Source organism: Stegostoma tigrinum, chromosome 12 (assembly GCF_030684315.1).
Source record: "Stegostoma tigrinum isolate sSteTig4 chromosome 12, sSteTig4.hap1, whole genome shotgun sequence".
Lineage (NCBI taxonomy): Eukaryota > Metazoa > Chordata > Chondrichthyes > Orectolobiformes > Stegostomatidae > Stegostoma > Stegostoma tigrinum.
The window spans coordinates 27,567,664-27,589,777 of record NC_081365.1 but is presented as its reverse complement, the minus strand read 5'-3'; the positions used below and the strand labels follow the sequence as shown (position 1 = coordinate 27,589,777).

At 40.0% G+C, this 22,114-nt stretch overlaps 1 protein-coding gene across 6 annotated transcripts in view; it reads left to right on the top strand.

Moving 5' to 3' along the window:
* Positions 1-735: 735 nt before the first annotated feature.
* The window catches only part of chd1l (chromodomain helicase DNA binding protein 1-like), a 90,272-nt gene continuing 68,893 nt past the window's right edge, over positions 736-22,114 (top strand). For 3 of the 6 annotated variants that reach the window (XM_048540386.2, XM_048540390.2, XM_059650216.1), the window contains exons 1-8: positions 764-983; positions 4,383-4,495; positions 9,371-9,477; positions 11,141-11,252; positions 11,962-11,993; positions 14,109-14,190; positions 14,336-14,498; positions 19,904-20,059. In XM_048540386.2, coding sequence (XP_048396343.1) covers positions 884-983; positions 4,383-4,495; positions 9,371-9,477; positions 11,141-11,252; positions 11,962-11,993; positions 14,109-14,190; positions 14,336-14,498; positions 19,904-20,059 — 865 coding nt within the window. In that variant the 5' untranslated portion in view covers positions 764-883. Of the gene's footprint in view, positions 984-4,382; positions 4,496-9,370; positions 9,478-11,140; positions 11,253-11,961; positions 11,994-14,108; positions 14,191-14,335; positions 14,499-19,903; positions 20,060-22,114 lie in introns of all 6 variants that reach the window. The other 3 variants (XM_048540387.2, XM_048540389.2, XM_048540388.2) reach the window with 3 other exon arrangements.

Sequence of the window (22,114 nt, the reverse complement as noted above, 5' to 3'; positions counted from 1 at the left end):
CCCCACGGATTGCAGTGGTTTGTCATTACCCAAAAGGTCTATAGAAATAATTAATGAGATGAAGGGTCTAAGCCTGAAACGTCAGCTTTCCTGCTCCTAAGGCCTGCAGTGTTCATCCTGCTCTACACCTTGTTATCTAGGAATAGTTATTATCTGCTTCAATGAAATTTAAAAAAAACCTTCGCTGGTCAGATATCTATGCTGGTTATATCAGTGAAGGCTTCAAAGGCACATGCTCTGTGGAGGAAGAGAAAATGGGAACTGCAGATGCTGGAGAATCCGAGATAACAAAGTGTGGAACTGGATGAACACAGCAGGCCAAGCAGCATCTGAGGAACACAAAAGCTGACGTTTCGGGCCGAGAGCCTTCATCAGAAAATTCCTGTGGAGGAATATTGTAATTTCTGGTCAACAGCATGCACACAGCCAACAGAAGTTTCTTTTACTTTTACACAAGCCCTCACGCTGCAGCAATGGTTCCACATTTATTTTAATTTCATATCGTTTGAAGGTCCCATTAAGTCAGTGCCTCTCTCAAGTTCTCTTCTCTAATTGAAAACCTTATGAAGGACTACACCTTCCAATTACCAGCACACTCTCTCAATTCCTTCAATGGAAAGACACCGCCCGCTCCCCTTTGTTTGATCACCAGAGACTCCGCCCACCCATCTTTCCTTCCCTTCGTCACGGGAGACTCCGCCCACACCCTTTCCGTTCGTTCACGTAGACACCGGTGTGTCATGAAATGGCCCCGCCCATTCCGTGCCGACCCTCTCGGGGCGGGGTCACTGATACGGGTGCGGCACGTACTTTAGTGTCGGAGGTCGTTCGGCGGTCAGTCAGTTATTCTCAAAAATTCCTGTGAACGTAGAAAGATTTAGATATGCCTCACTTTGTACAAAATCTTCGCAATTTACTCAGTAACCAGCCGGAAGAGTTTGAACAAGTTGAGGAGGAGGATGTTAGGAGTTGGGGGTTGACAGGTCAGTGCCGTTTAAACGGATTGTAGCCGACTCCTGGGGAGGTCTGAGGACACCTGACTGATCACAGGCCCAACTTGGATAACTTTGAACTCTTTGTGGGCACTTTGAACATAGTTATTAAATTGTCTTAATCCGACTATCTCTCATAGGCCTCTCCTTTAAATCGTGAGGCATACTGCCCGTGCCCTAAATATAACCTATTCTTGGCCTCTTTCTAAATAATTCTCATTCTCTGAAAATTGGGTAATGATGGTGACATGTCGGTTTCTTTTTCAAAATTAACCACTTTGCGATAACTACACTCTTTGAACGAATTTTATTCACTCGCTGAAGAGCGATTTGACTGTAAACAGTTCTTGAGTCCATGGAAAGTTCGGAAAGATCCCATCAGAGATGAAGGGTCTAGGCCTGAAACGTCAGCTTTTCTGCTCCTGAGATGCTGCTTGGCCTGCTGTGTTCATCCAGCTTCATACTTTGTTATCTTGGATTCTCCAGCATCTGCAGTTCCCATTATCTCTGATCGCAGTTGTAATGGCACCCGCATCCACAGCTTCAACAGAAAGTTCATTCCACACGTGAACCACCTTCTGTAATTAAAAAGCCTCAGTCTTTTTAAAATCTCTCTCCTCTCAACTTAAAATGTGCCCCCGGTCTTGAAATTCTTAGGGAAATTACAACTACTATCAATGCCTCTTGTTATTTCATTGACTTCTACCAGCTCACCTCTCAGGCTTAGATAATAAAGTGTGAAGCTGGATGAACACAGCAGGCCAAGCAGCATGCTGCTTGGCCTGCTGTGTTCATCTAGCTTCACACTTTATTATCTTGGATTCTCCAGCATCTGCAGTTCCCACCACCTCTCAACCTTCTTGGCTCCAGTGGAAAAAATCCTAGCCTTTCTTTATAACTCAGATCTTCTGTACCTGGCAACATCCTGGTGAATCTCTTCAGAAACCTTTCCAGTTTGATAATATCCTTTCTGTTCTGAGTAAGCGTCAACGGATCCGAAACATTTACTCTGTTTTCTCCTCCACGGATGCTACCAGACCTGCTGACCTTTTCCAGCAACTTTTGTTTTTGTTCTTGATTTACAGCATCTGCAGTTTTTTTTTGTTTCTATTTAATATTCTTTCTGTACCAGGTGACCAAAACTGGACACACTAAAGTGTCAATCAGCTGATCGAGGACCCAACTGAATATTGTTGTTTCTTATAAATTATTACAATGAATTGCCAAACATAGCTCAGTCTTAGCCTCAGTTGTATTTGATGTTTCACAAGTGCACTGCTGGTGGTGGATGGAAGAGCAGTTTGAGTGGATGAGTTAAGTATATATTACAAATATGCATTGCTACAATGTTAAAAGCATAGTAATCTCACCAGTTTACTAAATAAACTTATTGATGAGAAACAAAGTGAAAGAACCTCAATGCATTTTGCCAGCCTCATTGTTTATCTGAAATAACTGAAACCTGATCCCAACTCTGTATTAAAAACTGTAGGAACTGTGGATATTGTAAATCAAAAACAAGAAAAACTTTTCCTTGATATTTGCATCCATTGCCAATGTTGAGCATTTTTGCATCAACTGTCAGAAACTAGAGATTTTAGTTTCAAAAATAAATAAGACATCTTTGTATTGAGTAAATTGAATTAGGAGGATGTCTGATTTTATTACTTTTCATGGGCTAAATCAGAAAAATTGAGTTCTAATGATCAGAAAATTGCAAGAATAAATTAACATGAGCAGGAGTAGGTCATTCTACCTTTCAGTGCAAATCTTCCATTCAATAAGATCATGGCTGATCTGATTATTCAACATCTCTGATAACCTTTCACTCACTTGCTAATCAGGAACCAGTCTCCAGATGGCTTAAAAATGTTCTGCATTTACTTCATGCCTCTACTTCTACTGCATTTGTGAAAGAGATCCATAGTCAGTTCACCCATTGAGAAAAATAATTCTTCTCATCAGTCTCAAATGGACAACCCATTACCTTTAAGCAGTGTCCCCCTAGTTCTGAATTGTCCTGCAAGCAGAAACATCCTTATAACATTTGTCTTTCAAAACACTCAGGATCTTGTATGTTTCACTCAAGTTGCTCTTTCTCATCAGTCAGCTTGCCTATTCCAGGCCTAGTAAGCCTTCTAAAATTGCTTAATATGGTGATATTCTGATACTGTCACTAAACTGATAATCCAGAAGGCCAAGCTAATATGCTGAGGACATGAGTTCCAGTCTCACCATCATCGAATGTGGAATTTAAGTTAATTTAATATATGAGGAATTACTCACTTTAATGGTGACCATTAAATCATTGTCAGATATTTTAAAACCCACCTCAATCTCCAGTGTCCTTTTGGGAAGGAAAACTGCCATCCTCACCTGGTCTGGCTTGCTTGTGACTCTACGTCTTCAACAAAATGGTTAATTTTTTACTGTCCCCTAGCAGCTTTCAATTCCCATTTTGTCTCCCTTTTTGAATAAAGGTGTTAAATTTGCTATTTACTAATCTAAAGGAACATTCCCTGAATATAAAGAATGTTGGAAAATTAAAACTGATGAATTAACTATATCACTAGCTGCCACTTTTAAAACCCCAGGATTAAGTCCATCAGGACATAAGGACTTATCAGCCCACACCGCCAACAGTTTGCACAATACTGCTTCCCCTGTGATTGTAATATTCGGATTCTTCCCTTTCTTCCATGTCCTGATTTACAACTATATCTGGAATGTAACCTTTATCTCTATAATGAAGATCAATGCAAAATAATAATTCAGTTGATCCTCCATTTTCCTATATCAATAACCTAAGCTCACTTTCTAAGGGACCAATACTCGGTGTTAACTTTTTTCAAAATTTTTAAAACAGTGACAAGTTCCTTTCTGTGCTCATCTACATTAGTTCTAAGTCTAGAAACACCTCTATCTTAACTATTAATTCATTGAAAAAACTATTTCTTTGACTATTTATCTCATTGAGGATATATTTAGTTTCCTAATGCTTCTAAAATTTATTATTTGATATTTTCTGCCTGAAAATGTATCTGCCCATCTTGTTAGCCTTAGCAATGTTCTCCTCCCATTTAAAAACCTCATCACAGTTCTTCATATCTCTAGTCTAGTATGAGCAAAAAAAAATGCCATTGTTCCTTAGACTCTTAAATTCAGATCACAACTGTGTCGTAAATAGGAGTCCCAACACTGAGTAACAGTCATCATAAATTACAAGTCTGGAATTCTTTCTTTTATGCTTACCTTTTCTTTCTGCCCTCCAATTTTTTCATGAACTTTATCTTATTATTTCACGTGTTTAATTTTGTATGTACCAAAACTCCCTGATTTTGACCCATATCAAATAGCGGGGTCTATTACCAGTGATATTTTTCTTCTTAGGCATAAGTCTTCGTCCATACCAACTTATTGGTTTAAATTGGCTGGTTCAGCGCTACAGTATTCAACATGGCAGCATCCTCGCAGATGAAATGGGTCTGGGTAAAACATGTCAGGTAGGATAGCTTTTGCAGTGGCAGTTCTTTGTGTACTAGTTTTTCAAATAATTATTGCTGAATGGTTGATATTGCCATTAAGACAGTGTAATGCAAATAGTAATAGATTACTGGTATCACTTTCTAGCAAATCCCATTGCCTATTATAATTGTGGCACAACTAGTGGTTAACAATAAATTGCTGATCCATCATTTGTAAAGCACTTCATATGGACGTATTTAAAAAATTAAATGCTGAGCCCAAGTAAGTAGTAATCAAGCAGATGACCAAAGGCTTGTCAAAGACGTGACATTGAAACAGAGTTTTAAGTGAACAGAGGAAATTATAGAGATCGTATTGTAAATTCTCAAGCTTGGGGCCAAGAAGGCAGTTCCTCTAGTGGCAGGGGGAGGCAAGAAAGAATACACCAAAGATTAGTCTCAGAGAAACAACCAATTTATCAGTAAGGTTGTAGGGCTGATGGACCTCATGCTGATAGGGAAGGGTTTGGAAAGGAAGGGTTGAAAATTTGGAGGGAGCACAAGTTCTGTGGGTTACAATTTAATCTTAAATCCTAACATTAATTTCTTAATTTGAAATTTTAACCGACAGGAGACAGTCTGATGTAGTAACTTGAGAAGCTTTACTTAGGTTATAAATGACATCTATCAAAGTTGGGCAACAATTTAGTGGGTGTGGTTACAGCTTTCTTGTCAATACAGTGTGGAGCTGGAGGAACACAACAGTCAGGCAGCATCAGAGGGGCAGGCCTAGACTCTTCATCAGGACTGGGGACGGGGAAGGGAGCTGGGAAATAAATAGAGGACGGAGGGGTGGGGCTGGGGGCGAAGGTAAGTGGGATGGTGAGAGGTGGATGCAGGTAGGGGTAGTGGGCATTGGTCATTGGGAGGTGTGGGTGGATAGGTGTGCAAGAAGATGCACAGGTTGTGTCAGGTCAAGGAGGCAGGAATGAGATGGAGGGTCGGATAGGCGATGAGGCCAGGGGTGGAGAGACTTTGAAACTGGTGAATTCCATGTTTAGGCTATCAGGCTGTGGCTCCTGAGGTGGAATATAAGGTGTTGTTCCTCTATTTTGCTTGCGCCATCATTGTGGCACTGGAGGAGGCCCATGATGAACATGACACCCAGGGAGTTGGAGGGGGAGTTAAAATGGTTGGCGACCAGGAAGGTGGTGTTGATGACAGCATATGGAGCACAGGTGCTCTGCAGATCTGTCCCCGAGTCTACATTTGGTCTCACCAATGTAGAGGAGGCCACATTAGGAGCAATGGTACAGTAGACCAGGTTGGTGGATGTACAACTGAACCCCTGTCAGTTATGGAAAGTTGGATTTGGGCCTCGGAAAGAGGTGAGAGGGGAGTGTAAAGGCATGTGTAGCACCTCCTGTGGTTGCAGGGAAAGGTGACCGGTGTGGTCAGGTTGGTGGGGAGTGTGGAATGACGACGGAGTCGCGGAATGAGCAGTTCCTATGAACGGGAGATGGGGTGGGGAGGGAAATATCTCTTTGGTGGTGGGGTCAGATTGCAGGTGGCAGAAATGGCAGAGGATGATATACTAGATGCGGAGGTTGTTGAGGTGATATGAGAGGTCCAGGGGTATCTGTCTTTATTTTTGTTGGTGGAAGGGGTTTTGAGGGCAGAAGTGCAGGAAATGTAAGTGATGCGGGTGAGAGCATTTTCGGTCAATGGAGGGGATGAGGTTGCGGTCATTGAAGTAGGACGACATCTGGGATGTCCATGAGTGGAATGCTCCATCTTGGGAGCAGATGCAGGAGAGGCGAAGGAATTGGGAGTAAGAGATCGCATTCTTGCATGAGGGTGGATGAGAGGCTGCTATGGGAGCCAGGGCGTTTTGAAATAGATGTCAGTGCAGAGACGGCTACTGGATATGGAGACAGAGAGGTCCAGGAAGGATAGGAGGGAGATGATCCAAGTGAATTTGAGGTTGGGGTGAAAGGTATCAGTAAAGTTGATTAACTGTTCAAGCTCCTTCTAGGAGCACGAGGTGGCGCCGAAACAGTCAGCAACGGAGCAGTGGAAGATGTGAGGGATGGTGCCAGTGTAACAGCGGAGGAGGCACTATTCCACGTACCCTACAAAAAAGCAGGCATAGCTCAGACCCATACAGGTGCCCATGGTCACCCCTTTGGTTTGTAGGAAGTGGGAGGAGTGAAAAGAAAAGTTGTTGGGGTAAGGACAAATTCTGGAAAAAGGATGGGGGTGTCATTTGAGAGGAACATTGGTTGGGTCTGCTGGAGAGGAAGAACGAAGGTTTTTTAGGCCATCTGTGTGGGCCAATACACGTGTACAGGGATTGGATGTCCATGATGAAGATGAAGTTTTGGGAGCTGGGTAATTGAAAGTCCTGGAGGCGGTGGAGGGTGTGGGTAGTGCCCTGAATGTTGGTGGGGAGTTCCTGGATGAGGGGAGAAAAGATAGCATAGAGGTATGTGGAGATGGGTTCAGTGGGGCAGGAGCAGGCAGAGACAGTGGGTCAACGGGGCAGTCAGGTTTGTGGATTTTGGGAACGAGATTGAAATGGGCGGTGTGGGCTTGGGGAATGATAACCTTGGAGGCTGTGGGTGGGAGGTTTCCTCAGGTGATAAGATTACGGATGGTCCAAGAGACGATGATCTGATGATCAGGAGTGGGGTAGTAATCGAAGTGGGGAGGTAGCAGGAGGTGTCTCAGGAAGGGTCACCAGACCCAAAACGTTAACTCTGGTTTGTTCTTCACAGATGCTGCCAGACCTGCTGGGCTTTTTCAGCAACTTCTGTTTTTGTCCCTGATTTACAGCATCCGCAGTTCTTTGGGTTTTTAGCCAGCGAGGTTTTTAGTCAGAGAGCTAGCACCTGTCCTTTGCGATGTAGAGGTCACTGTGCGTATCACTACTGCGCCTCCTTATCCACGGGCTTCCTGTTCAGCTTAGGGTGCGGATCAACAATTGTCCTTAGGCCTCTCTCTAACAGCAGGTGGGCTTTGTCCTTTCAATCGAACAATAGGGTAATTTTACTTTCAAACTTAGTAGGCTTATGTTACTGAAAGATGTTGCTTATACTTCTTTCCAAGCCACAACCCACAGCATGATCAGTTACATCATTACATTCTGATTGTCTTACTTTATATTAGATTAGATTCCCTACATTGCTGCAAAAACAGAAATTGCTGGAGAAACTCAGCAGATCTGGCAGCATCTGTCAAGAGAAAACAGAATTAACATTTCGGGTCTGGTGACTCCGCTTCAGAACTCACTCAGTTGAGAAAAAACCCATTAAAACAGGCACTTAAAACTAACCATTCAACTTTGCTTCGAGCTATCAGTTAGCTGATGTTTGTTTTCATTCCTGCTGTGTTTGAATGCTTGTGAAAATGTTTACATTGACATTTTTTAAAGTCAGCAGATATATCACGGTGGCTTGGTGGTTCGCACTGCAGCTTCATACTGCCAGGGACTCTGGTTCGAATCCACCTTCAGGCGACTGTCTGTGTGGAGGTTGCATGTTCTCCCTGTGTCTGCGTGGGTTTCTTCCGGGTACTCCGGTTTCGTCCCACAGTCCAAAGATGAGCAGGCTAGGTGGATTGATTGGCCATGCTAAATTGCCCATAGTGTTCAGGGATGTGTAGATTAGGTGCGTTTTAGGGAGAAGGGTCTGGGTAGTATGCTCTGAGAGTCGGTGTGGACTTGTTGGGCCAAAGGGCCTGCTCCCACGCTAGGAATTCTATGATCATTCTATGAACTTGACAACTATGTAGAAACTAATACGAAGATTACAAAGTGCTAATCGAAACAAAATATTGTACAGAGTAATGTAAAAGTGTGAAGTAGTGAAATATTATTTGATATACCATCTGGGCTAATGAAAAGAATCATAGAATTACAAACTTTACCAAGTTAATTCTGATACAAAGGTTATGTTTAATCATCTAGAATGATCTCATCTTCTGAAGCAATTAAAAGCAGCACCAACATAGAGACATAGCTATGACTTGTGATTGCTTGATAAAAGCTGACAATTTAGGAGTGTATCAACTCTGCCTTCTTTGGCCTGAAAATGGTCTGTTCCCTCAAATATGAAATTGGAATGAGCTAAATAAGAGGCCTGCTTCAGCCTTGCAGTTATAGTTCTAAAACATTAAGTATGTTGTCTTTACTCTGTTCACAATCCCATTGTGCATTTCTTTAAGCCAGACTGAGCACGCTATTCAAGTACCAAGATCTGCAATGATATGATTACGCAGACTATATAACATTAATTAGGGGGCTCTTGTAGCATAATGGTAGCATCCCTGTCACTGGGCTAGGAGGCCTCGGTTTAAGTCCCACCTGCTTCAGAGATTATAATTACATAAAAACTGAAAGAACTGTGGACGCTGTAAATCAGGAACAAAAACAGAAGTTGCTGGAAAAGCTCAGCAGGTCTGGCAGCATCTGTAATAAAAAAATCAGAGTTAACGTTTTGGGTCCATTCTGAGGCAGGATCACCGGCGCTGAAACATTAACTCTGATGTTTTTCTTCACAGATCCTGCCAGACCTAATAACATTTTCTAGCAGCTTCTGTTTAAGTATCACAACATCTCTGGACAGGTTGATTAAAAGTGCCTCCTCACCTCTGGGCCGGGAGGCCCTTGTTCATGTCCCACCTGTCTGTCTGAACAGGTTGATTACAGTATTGAAATTAATCACAAAGTATACTTTAATTGTGTAATTATAACTAAATTATGTCAATCATAAAATGTTAGTTTCCGGATAATCCTATTGAAATTTGGGATATTTCAGTGTTGGTCACCAAGGGCTGGAAATGTGGCCAGGTGGGATTTGATGCAGACTTGCACATATTGCAAATATAATGAAACTTTTGCTTTCATTTTCTCAGTCAATATGTTTTCTTCTCTGCCTAACTGGAAGACAAAAGGAGAAAGGTCCTTTTTTGATCCTGTGTCCACTGTCAGTGCTGAAGAACTGGACAGAAGAACTGGCAGGGTAAACATGTAAAATATAAAAATTGTTCTGTTTTCTGGATAGCTTTTTTTTAAAAGTTTTCTTTTAACCTATCATTATTGAGAGAACAGTGAAGTAGAAACAGGTGCTTTGATTAGATGAAAATAATTAGCTTGCCTAAGTACTCTACATTAATAACACTGTAGAGATGATTTTGATTTTGGGTGACAAGCACAATACAGAATTTCCCTTAACTATCATTTCATTCACTTCAGTTTAAATTAAATTCAGGAGATATTTAATTTGCACCTGAATTATCATCACCCAAAGTGGGAGTTGCTCTTATCCATTTACTCAGCACACACATTTATGTACACCATATCTCGATGAAAGAAGGTGCCGGATTTGTTCAGTGAAATTTTCTTGTGCATTTAATATCCTTGTCTAGGGCCAGAATTTTACAATCACCTTTTCCCATGACAGTTTATTGCACAGCTCAAAGTGACAGCTTAACCAAATGAGAATTTCGTCTTCTAATAATGTATGTAATCAGTAATTCATTGTTAATTAGCTCTGATTGTGAAATTATTAATTAGAAATTTTAAGTTATAATTTTTAAGCAATATTTGAGAGTTGCTGAGTGATTAAATAAAATTAACAATAAAAGGACGCTTTTACACTCCAAAAATTCTTTCCTAAACCTTTCTGCCTCTCAACCTCCTCTCTTATGAGATTATCCTTAAAATTTGTCCATTGAAGCAAACATTTGACAGCCTGATCCTAGATATCTTCCTTTGGCTCAAAATTCTTTTTGGCCTGATGTTTCATGTTGGATTTGATTTTTTTAAATTTTATCCACTCGTGGGTTGAGGACTGGGTAGCATTTACTGTCCATCTCTAGTTACCATTGAAAAGGTGGTGGTGATTTGCCTTCTTGAACTGCTACTGCCCATTTGGTATAGGTACTTTCGCCATTAGGATGGCAGTTCCAAGATTTTGACCCAATGACACTTAAGGAATAGTGATAAAGTTCCAAATCTGGATACTGAGTGGGCTTGGAGGGAACTTGCAGGTGGTGGTGTACCATTTATCTGTTGCCCTTGTCCTTTTAGATGTAGCGATAGTAGATTTTGACAGTGTTGTCGTAGGATTCTTGGTGAATTTCTGCAGTGAATCTTATTGATGGCACAGACTGCTACAACTGAATATTGTTTGAGAGACTGAATATTTGTGGTTGTAGTGCCAGTAAAGCAGGCTGCTTCGTCCTGGATGGTGTCAAGCTTCTTAAGTGTTGTTGAAGCTAATCCTGGTGTGGGGATTATTCCAACACACTTCTGACTTGTGCTTTGTAGATTATGGACAGGTTTTGGGGAGTCAGGAGTTGAGTTACTTGCTGCAAGATTTCTAGCCTCTGACATGCAATTTTAGGCACAGTACTTGTATGACTAGCTTTGTTTCTCACAGAATAACAGTGAATATGCTTCAGAAATACTTGGAAGGCAATTTTGGACATCCTGACATAGTGTGCTCCATAAATGCAAGTTTTTCCTTTCTTATTGATGTCGTTTAAATGAATAACCAGCTATATAGTGTGCCACAGAAACAAACCTGCATGTTACTGAGTGCAGATGTTGGAGGAGCAATGTGCTGCACCACAACACACTTATCGGATTGAGAATAAATACATAGTTTTTAATTTATGCAGGTTCGCTCCACGACTTTCAGTGGTTGTGTACACAGGAGATAAGGATACAAGACAAGCTTCGCAACAAGACTTGAAAAATTGCAATTTCCATGTACTTCTCACCACTTATGAGGTAATATTATAACCAACATCAACTTATAAAGTGTATATGATCACTACTACATTACTGTAACATCTTCAGTTTGTAAGACACATGTGGGTACCAAGCTTAACCAATAGTTCTAACTGTTGTTGTTGGATGCATGTGCGCTCAATACATTTTTGTTTATGTCTTATTAAATATTTTAGCTGTAAAATAAGAATCGCTATTTACGTGGAATTTTGTTCATAGTGTAAGGGTTAGGGGCTTCTTTTTAATGTTAGGTATAACTGCTAAATAAACTAGTTAATCGGTATCATTTTGGATCTGCTTGAAATATTGTTACAATTGGAAAAAATTAACTCAAACATGTGGGTGTTCAACAGATGACTTCAAAAATTTAATGCATGGTGGTCACTGTTCGTGCTAAAAATGTAAGCCCTTTTAAGCGTTAAACAGTACGGCTCCAGAATTGGCCTTTGCATTTAAGGGTTGGGTTCTCCCACAGTTGCGAATGCAAAGGTGAAAATTGTTGTTTGTGTTAAACTACAGATTCACAATAAAATCCTTGAAAATTTTTGAATCTTTTGCTGCCAATTTTAACATATGGCTATTATTCTGTTGAGCAGTAACAATATGGATATTAGTAGATGCAATGTCTTGTTGTCTGTGGCCAGGATGCATAATTATTGCTTTGTTGCTTTGTTGCACGTAATAATGATTTTACTTGTGTTTCATTTAGATTTGCTTGAAAGATGCTTCTTTCCTCAGTAGGTGAGTTACTATACAAGTTGGTTATGCTATTGGAAGCAAATTTAAAAAAAGTACTCCTGTTTATTAAAGCTCTTTTATCAACATATACTTCACCTGTTATAATTAGTTCTAAGAAAATTATTTCAAAAAATTAAGTGAAATAATATCAAAGTAAAACACAAGTTCTGGAGTTATATTGAACATCCTATTTATCTAACCAGTTAGCATTTCTAATACTAATTGATATTTACTGAGTGAGGATACTGTTTGTGTAATGAATCAACAAAATATCAGGGTTGATTCATTAATGATTGATGTGCTGCATCAATTAGAATACAGCCTTCATCAGTCCTTTCTGCAACAGTTGAAACTAAATTGACAACATGTATCTCATTGGGTAATATGTCCATGAGAACACCACCATTTGTAAGCTCCACACCAAATCTTCCACCATGCTAACCTGGAATTATGTTAATATTCATAATTAAGTCAAAATCATCAATTAGTGATGGGGTAATAAATGCTGGTCTCATCAGCAACACACATCCAGTGAATAAATGAATGTTAAAAAATGGTTCAGTAAACAATGACTTTACTCAAATAAGGTTGTTGACTTGCTCGCTGAGCTAGCTTGTTTTCATTCAGACGTTTCGTCACCATGCTAGGTGACATCATCAGTGAGACCTCTGATGAAGTGATTTTGTTGCACTGCACTTCGAATTTATACCTTCTGGTCCGTTGTGGTGAGTAATGTTGTTTCTGGTTTCGATCTGAATAGGTTCGTATATGGGGTCCAATTCTATATGTTTGTTAATAGCATTACACGGAGTTCCAAACCTCAGTATACAGAAAAGCACCCCACACTGATCAAATCCTCGACTTGCACAGCAACCACCCCAACGTCCACAAACAAAGTTGCACTAGGACACTATTTAAATGGGCCATGACACACTGCAACACTCCTGAACTACGCACTAGACAGTGAGCAGCAGTTTGAATCATACTGAAAACTAACAGTAAACAATCAGTAATCATTGGCAAATGCATTTCCACAAAACTGTTTTCATTCTTTAAGGAATAACGGACCAGACAGTATAAATTCCAAGTGGAGTAAACAACATTGCTTCTTTGGAGGCCTCACTGATAATGCCATCTAGCATGGTGACGAAACGTCTGAACGAAAACAAGCCAGCTCGGTGAGGAAGTCAACAACCTCACCCACAACCTCAGCTACAGATCTTTGCTAAATCTTTACTCAAATAATTGAAGATGAATTATTACAAATATTTATTTTTGAAAAGTGTCAAAAGTTAAAATCAGTCTTCACATAGAGATTGAGCAATATATGGCATTAGCGAGTTTTGAGCAGATTTGTAGCTCAGGTTGAGTTTCTGGATGTGAGTTTGCTCACTGAACTAGAAGGTTAGTTCTCAGACGTTTCGTCACCATTCTAGGTAACATCAGTAGTAAGCCTCCGGTGAAGCGCTGGTGTTATGCCCTGCTTTCTATTTATCCGTTTAGGTTTCCTTGGGTTGGTGATGTCATTTCCTGTTCTTTTTCTCAGAGGGTGGTAGATGGGCTCCAAATCAATGTGTATGTTGATGGCGTTCTGGTTGGAATGCCATGCTTCTAGGAATTCTCGTGTGTGCCTCTGTTTGGCCTGTCCTAGGATGGATGTCTTGTCCCAAGCAAAGTGGTGTCCTTCCTCATCTGTATGTAAGGATACTAGTGATAGTGGGTCATGTCTTTTTGTGGCTAGTTGATGTTCATGTATTCTGGTGGCTATCCAGAAAGCTAGCCACCCTCTGAGAAAACGAACAGGAAATGACATCACCAACGCAGGAAATGACATCAGCAACCCAAGGAATCCTAAACAGATAAATAGAAAGTGGGACATAACATCAGCGCTTCACCGGAGGCTCACTGATGATGTTACGTAGAATGGTGACGAAACGTCTGAAAACTAACCTTCCAGCTCAGTGAGCAAACTCACATCCAGGTAGAAAAATTATCTGCCAAAATTAGCTGCTCTGTTGATTATCTGTGTAGATGAGGAACAAATTAGTTTATTTACACTTAAATTTTTTTGATCTTCAATTCCACTAAACTGTGCAATAAATAATGATTGTGTTCCAGACTGAATTGGAGTGTGCTGATTGTGGATGAGGCCCACAGGTTGAAGAACCAGAATTCTTTACTACATAAGAGTCTGAAATCGGTGAGACATTCTTAACATGCAAGTGTTCTATACTTTTTTTTTGTGAGTTGTTTTTGTAATTTTTGAAATGTGCATTATTCCTTGAAGAATAAAAACAGTTTTGTGGAAATGCATTTGCCAATGATTACTTACTGTTTATTGGTAGTTTTCAGTACGATTCACACTGCTGCTAACTGGAACACCAGCACAGAACAATCTTTATGAGCTGTATTCGCTGCTAAGCTTTGTGGAACCAAAGGTGTTTTCGGGGGATGAGGTGGATGAATTTACCAAATATTACAGCAATGTAGAAGAGGATGCAGAAAAAGGTGTGCATTTATTTTACCAATTTTAAGTCCTTTAATTTAATCACATTTGAATAGCAATCTTGTCTAATTATAGCCAACGTTAGTCTTCTATCTGTACAGTGCTTTTGTTGCAGAGCTATCTTGCAATTGGCTTCTAGTTTCTGATGCCGCAGTTCACAGCTGTTCACAGTCTATAGGTGGCACTTGTTCCGTTTTGCTGACAAAGGAGTGCAGCTGAACTTGGAATCTTGATCATGTGATGGATTACAGATATGTCATATGTGCATTGTGTTAAGAAACACAATGTACTAAACTAAATGGATGGTAGTATCTGGTTAGTATAGAAATTTTACACAACTAATGGCCACGATTGTTTTCAAGAAGTAGGAAGGATGCTGATCTGTACAATTGCACTGGGTTTCATATGTTTGTACCCAACATACTTATATCATTTGATCAGCTGACACCAGACATAACAGGACCTCCAGCAGCATAAGGCAAAGATATGCCTTATAAGATAAGGCAAGGATAAGAGATTTATCTTAATGACAACAGCAGCAATAATTTCTTAGCATCTTCATCCGTCCAACTATAGAGGGCGTATTTTACATTGAAAGCATTCATTCTGCAGCATGGTTTCCCAAACTTTGGGTTCAAGGTTTTTGAGTTGAGAGCTGTGGCACAGCAATAGCTGCCGTGGAATTTAGAATGAAAATGCTAACAGATGCAAAGTTCCTTTAAATCCTTGCATTTTTTCATTTGGTGAGTGTGGGGATTTGTTGACTAGATTTTGGTCTGAGTGATACTGTATTAAAAAAAGCCTGAGAAAAAATAGGTTTTGCTAGCAACATAGGATATTAGCTCTTTGAGCCTGCTCTGCCATTTAATACAATTGCAGCTGACTGAGCACTTCAGTGCCTTCAGGGGTAGAGAATTCCAATGATTAAAAACCCTCTGAGTGAAAGAACTCCTCATCTCTCAGCCTAAATGCCATTCCCCTTACTTTTAAATTTTGTCCCTGGGCCTAGACTCCACAATCAGGGAAAATGTTATACCTCCACTTTCCATTTCTGTTCTTTTAAATATTTTACAGGTTTCAATGAGATACCATCCCACTCTTCAAAACTCTAAAGAATAGGGACCTAGTTTGCCCTATTTCTATTCACAGGACTGTCTTGTTATCTTGGGAACAAGGCTAGTGAACTGTTCTGAAGAAGGGTCACAGGACCTGAAATGAAAACTCTGATCTCACTTCACAGATGCTGCCAGACCTGCTGAGTTTTTCCAGCAATTTCTATTTTTATTTCAGGTGAAATTTTGTTGCACCCTCTTAATGGTAACAATGTTTTTCCTGATGTAAGGAGACCAGAACGGCACTGTGTATTCCTGAGGCAGTCCAACCAAGCCCCAATACAATTGTAGCAAGACTTAGTACTCAAATCCTCTTGCAGTAAAGACTAATATTCCATCAGCCTTCCTAAATTGTTTGCTGTTCCTGCAAGTTAGTCTTCAGTGAATTACTGACAATTACACCCAAGTCCCTTTGCATATCTACACTTCCCACTTTGTGTAAGAAATACTCTGCACGCCCGTTTTTCGTATCAAAGCAGACAACTCCACATTTTTCCATACTATATTCCACTGCCATGTCTTGTCCTATCACTAAGCCTGTCCAACTCCACCTAAAAACATTTCACATCTTCCTTACAAAATGCATTCCTGCTTAGCTCTGCAGATTTTGGAATATTGTGTCCAAATCATTGCTATATATTGTGAACACTGTGGTTCCCAGTAGTCATGGGCTGTCAATTTGAGAATGATCAATATTCCTCTCTTCTGTTTCTGTCCTTTAGCCAAACTTTAATCCATGCCAGTGCATTACCCTCATCCGCCTAGCCGAACTCGTCCTCACCCTCAACAACTTCTCTTTTGATTCCTCCCACTTCCTACAGACAAAGGGGATGACGATGGGAGCCCGCATGGACGCAAGCTATGCCTGCCACTTTGTATATTACGTGGAACAGTCTCTCTTCCGTACCTACACTGGCCCTAAACCCCACCTTTTCCTCTGTTACATTGACTGTATCGGCGCTGCTTCGTGCTCCCAAGAGGAGCTCGAACAGTTCATCCACTTCACCAACACCTTACACCCCAACCTCAAGTTCAGCTGGACTATCTCCAGCACATCTGTCATCTTCCTGGACCTCTCTGTCTCCATCTCAGGCAACCACCTAGAAACCGACATCCATTTCAAGCCCACCAACTCCCACAGCTACCTAGAATACACCTCCTCCCACCCAGCTTCCTGCAAAATTTCCATCCCCTATTCCCAATTCCTTCACCTCCATCACATCTGCTCCCAGGATGAGGTATTCCACTCCTGCACTTCCCAGATGTCCTCGTTCTTCAAGGACCGCAACCTCCCCCCACAGTGGTCACGAACACCCTCAACCGTGTCTCCCACATTTCCCGCAACTCATCCCTCACACCCTGAACCCTGAACCCTGAACCTCACACCCATAATCCCCCTCATCCTCACGTACCACCCCACCAACCTCCGCATACAACGTATCATCCTCCGACACTTCCGCCATCTACAATCTGACCCCACAACCAAAGACATTTTTCCATCCACACCCTTGTCTGCCTTACGGAGAGACCACTCTCTCCGTGACTCCCTTATCTGCTCCACACTCCCCTCCAACACCACCACACCCGGCACTTTCCCCTGCAACCGTAGGAAATGCGACACTTGACCCCACACCTCCTCCCTCACCCACATCTGCAGTTCCCATTATCTCTCCATTACCCCCACACCATGTGCTTTTATTTTGGTCTTGTTGAGAACTTCAGATGCCTTCTAAAAAGCCAAATATTCGACATCCACTGATTTTAGTAACATCCTCCAAAAACGTCAAATAAGTTTGTCAAATTTGACTAAGGCTAATCAGATCATTTTTTTACCATATTCATTTATTCCATCCTTTAAGATACATTCTGGTATAATCCCTACTGCCGATGGAAGGCTAAACATAGAAACATAGAAGATAGGAGCAAGAGGACTCCAATCGGTCTCTAGTACAACCCCCTCACTAATGCTAATTTCCTTCAACTCCTCATTCTCTCTAGTCACTTGGATCTCTAATTCGGGGGGATTTCATGTATCTTCCTCAGCAAAAACAGACAAAAAGTAATAATCTAGCTTCTCTTCTATTCCTCAATTATCATTATAAATTCCCCTGACGTTGCTTTTAAAGGACCTACTTTTGTCTTATCCAAACGTTTCCCTTTGGACACACCTGTAGAAATGTTTACAGGGAAATGTTATGTTTTTTTTGCTAAATTAAACTTGTCTTTTATTCTCTCCATTTCAGTTTCTTAATCTTCCTTTGCTATATTATAAAAACTTCATAAACCTCAAATTTATTATTCTTGCAATTTTATAAACCTTTTCTTTTAGTCTTAGACAATCCATAACTTCCTTTATAAGCCACGGATGACCTAACTGTTTTGTTTTTGTACCTTAAAGAAACATATTGTTGCTGTAAACCATATTAATAGTTCTTTAAAGACTATTTGTTGTCTGTTTACAGTCACCAGTTTTAATATATTTTTCTAATTTAGTTTAAACAACTTAAGCCTCATACTTTCATAATTTCCTTTATTAAAACTTAACTTACTTCAAATTGAATTATTTCTCTTTAAAACATAATGTCAAATTCTATCATATTTTGGTCACTCATCCCTTATAGTTTTTTTTACAAGATTATCAATTAGCCCTTTTCCATTACATAATGCTAGATCCAAAGTTGCCTCTACTTGACTTTTCAGTACACTGCTGCACAAAGCCATTTCTAAGATACTCCAGAAATCTGACCCCACAGTTTTAATGCTCAATTTGTTTACCTAGTATACATGTAGGTTGAAGTCACTCATGATTATGGTATTGCACATGGCGCAAACTTCTCTCCTGATTTATATCATACTGTGCATTACCACTTATTATTTATTGATCTATAAATAATTCTAACCAAACTTCTGAGTTCTGAGGAAGGGTCTGGTGACTCTGTTTTTTCCTTCACAGATGCTGCCAGACCTGCTTGTTGTTTCTTAGTTCCACCTAGCAGATTCCATATATTTTTTCTTCTATACAAGATTTTCTCTGACCAATATACTAATCCAACCTCATATTATCAGTGCAACCCCGCCTCCTTTTCCTTGTCTGTCCTTCCTGAATGTTTTCCAAAATGTAATACTGATGGCAAGCACAATAAACTCAAGGGACTTCTGCATTACCTGCCTGGTTTTGTTTTCCTGTCATGAAGTCAGTTATTTCTTCTCTACCTGTATGCTTCTAATCTGTGGTCTGACCCCTCCCTGTGGTGCTATCCATGTGGTCACTGCTTTGTGGATGCACAGTGCTCCTGCTGCTGTTCAAGTTCAAGAACGCGGAACTCTCCTATACCGAGTGACACTTCTGCAGATGTGTTTGACTGAGGAACATGATTATGTTCATGACTTTACACATACCACAGAACGTATACTACACTTGTCCCTGACTTACCATCCTGTAACTCTGAACATGTCTTGTTTCTCGGAATAAACATAAACTTCACGTAAAAACTTACGAGTAGCTTCACTTACATTAATTTATTTTCTTTCAGCTTTACTTTATTATGTTATTATACTTGATTTATTTTTCTCTTACCATTTGCTAGTGTTCCTTCTTTAAATCCAAATAACTGCTGCTCCTTTATAAATGATTCTTTTTTAATTTTAATCCATCAGACTGACTGTTAACAGCAGCTTTTCAATACCAACAAACTTGCAGACTTCCTGTAAAGTCACTATTAGATTTTTTTCCCACCACACAATGTAGCTCAGCTTTGCATTCAGAATAAAGCCATTCCTTACTCTTTGTGGTCTTTCAAATTTGCTCCTCTTCTCTTGGTGCTATGTTCAGAATGAAGCAACTCCCTACTCTCTACACTTTTTAAACTAACTGTCTCCTGTCCTGGTTCTGTGTTCAGAATTTTTACTTTTATTTCTAAAAACCCCTGCAGTTTGACACAAACTTTTCCCCACAACCCCTCCATTAATAGATGTGTACCTTCGTCGGAGAAAACTTAATTATGTGCTTAAATACATTTAGTTTGGTCTGGTAGTGAAGCATTTGGGTGAACACAGCAGCAGCAGTAATGTCATGAGTTATTAAAGCTCCTCTAAAACTAATATCTGTTGTTTGCTAAGAGAACTGTAACTACTCAAACTGAAAAGTGTAAAGTGCCCTGTTGGCTGAAACATCATTGTAAGATCAGATATAAGATTTGAGTTAAATCACAAACCACAGTGCTGAAGATTATTCACTATTATCTTAAGAACAATCATGTTTATTTTGTTCATTTTATCCTTCTGTCTTTTCCCAGCTAAAGAGTTGCATAGTCTTATGCATCCATTCCTCCTGAGAAGAATTAAAGCTGATGTTGCTGCTGAGTTGCCTAAGAGGATGGATATTGTTCTGTATCATGGAATGTCTGTACTGCAGAAAAAGTACTATAAAGCCATTCTAATGAAGGATTTGGGTAAGTACTAAGTAACTAGTTAAAAATCAGTGATTTTTTAAAAATTACTTAAGTCATATTAGTCCATTGTCTATCTATAGCCAACTGCTTGTCACTTAAATATGTACCAAATGCTTGATAAGATTTTTAACAGCGTTTGTAACCTGGGTCTTCCAAATATGGCAGAAGCCTGTCCATCATCCTCTCTCAACTTTAGCTCCGATTAAACAATCCGTGCATTGTCTTTTTGTACCATGGCACTTGATATATGCTAGTACCCCACAGGGCCCTTTAAGTGGCATGGTGTCAAAACTTGTTTGTCACTGCTCCTGTGAAGCACAATGGGATGTTTTACTGCATCAGTGGCACTATAGAAATTAAATTGTTGTTTAATGCTATCTGAACTAATGCTGTGTTATCCCAGTGACTTTGTCACCAACCACTATGGATAATGTGAATCTGAGACTGAATATCTTAAATAAAAGCAAAAATACTGCTGATGTTGGAGTTCTGAAATAAAAATACAAAATACTGGAGAAACTCCATAAGTGAGAGAAATAGAGTTCATGTTTTGAGTACAGTATGACTCCACTTCTAAAATTCAACCTTTCGTCATATTGAATGCACCTTTTTACTTAGAACATAATTTTTAAAAATCCAGTTGTGGTTTAGGTGATCGTGTGTACCACTGTGTTAACTGTGGGTGTTGTACGTTAGCCTGCTTCATGTTTGATGGTACTTTCCAAAGTTTATATTCCTTGGGAAAGGGAGTTCCACAGAGGGAAATGCAAGATGCTGAAATATAACTGAAAATGCCAGAGAAATCCATGAGATCTGGCAGCATCTCTGAAGAGGGAAACATAGTACACATTTCAGTCTATTCTGACTCTTCTTCAGAGCTGTAGGGAGGTGGAAATGGGGATGGGTTTTATGACATTGAAAGCAAAGAAGGAAAAAAAGAGAAGATTAGGGATAGAACAGTGGTCTGGAACAATTAAATATCAAAAGTCATGGATGAAAAGACAAAGGGAGTGGTAATGATTGCAGTGGAAAAACAAAGCATTTGTCCAGAGAGAGTGTAAATGACAGAATAATTAACAATCCAAAAGCAAAAACATGAAAAACAAGATTCACATGTCAAAAGAACCAGAATCAAAATGGGGCACAGAGCTCATATTTGAAGTTGTTGAACTCAGTGTTGAGACCAGAAGGCTATAAAATGCCCTCATTGGAAGATGATGGATTGCTCCCCAAGCTTGCATTGAGCATTACTGGAACACCATAGCAGACTGTGGACGGACATGTGAGATTGTGGTGAAGAATTAAAATGGCAAGCTGTCCAAAGCTGTACAGAGACTTCAGTACAAAAATCTAGGCTGATGCTTCAGGGCTGAGGGTGTGTTGCACTGTTGGGGGTGGCATCTTTCAATTAAATGAAAACCTTGTGTGCCCTCTCATGTGGACGTTAAAGATCCCATGGCATTTTTCTGAAGAAGAGTGGGGGAGTTATCCTGGGAAACTGTTCAATTTTAATATCTCAATCAGTCTCACAAAATTGTAGATGAGCCTGTCATTATCACATCTCTGTTTAAGGAGCTTGCTGTGAGCAAATTGGGGGATGCAATATTTCCTGTATGTGAATAATCATTTCATAATGAGAACACTGGCATTTTGTTTAAATACATGTTGTTCCATAATGTTTATCAGAAAGTAGTTCCTCATTAATTGAGTATGTCATACTAATAGGTCAGTGGTAATGGTGATTTTAGAGAATGGCAATAGTTGGGTCAAACCCAAGTTTGTTGATATTACTGGGAGGGGTGAACAATTGCTGAGAAAATTAAAGTAAAATTTAATAAAATCAAACTAAAATTATGTTTCCTGATATTTTGTTGATAACAATAATAGTTTATATAGCACCATTAACATAATGAAACCTTCCGACTTGTGTCACAGGACATTTGTATTAAAGTGTTACACCCAGCCACAAGGAGGATATTAGGACAAAGTTCGGTCAAAGAATTAGGTTATAGGAAGTGTCTTAAAGGAGGCAAGTGAGACAGAGAGATGCTGGGT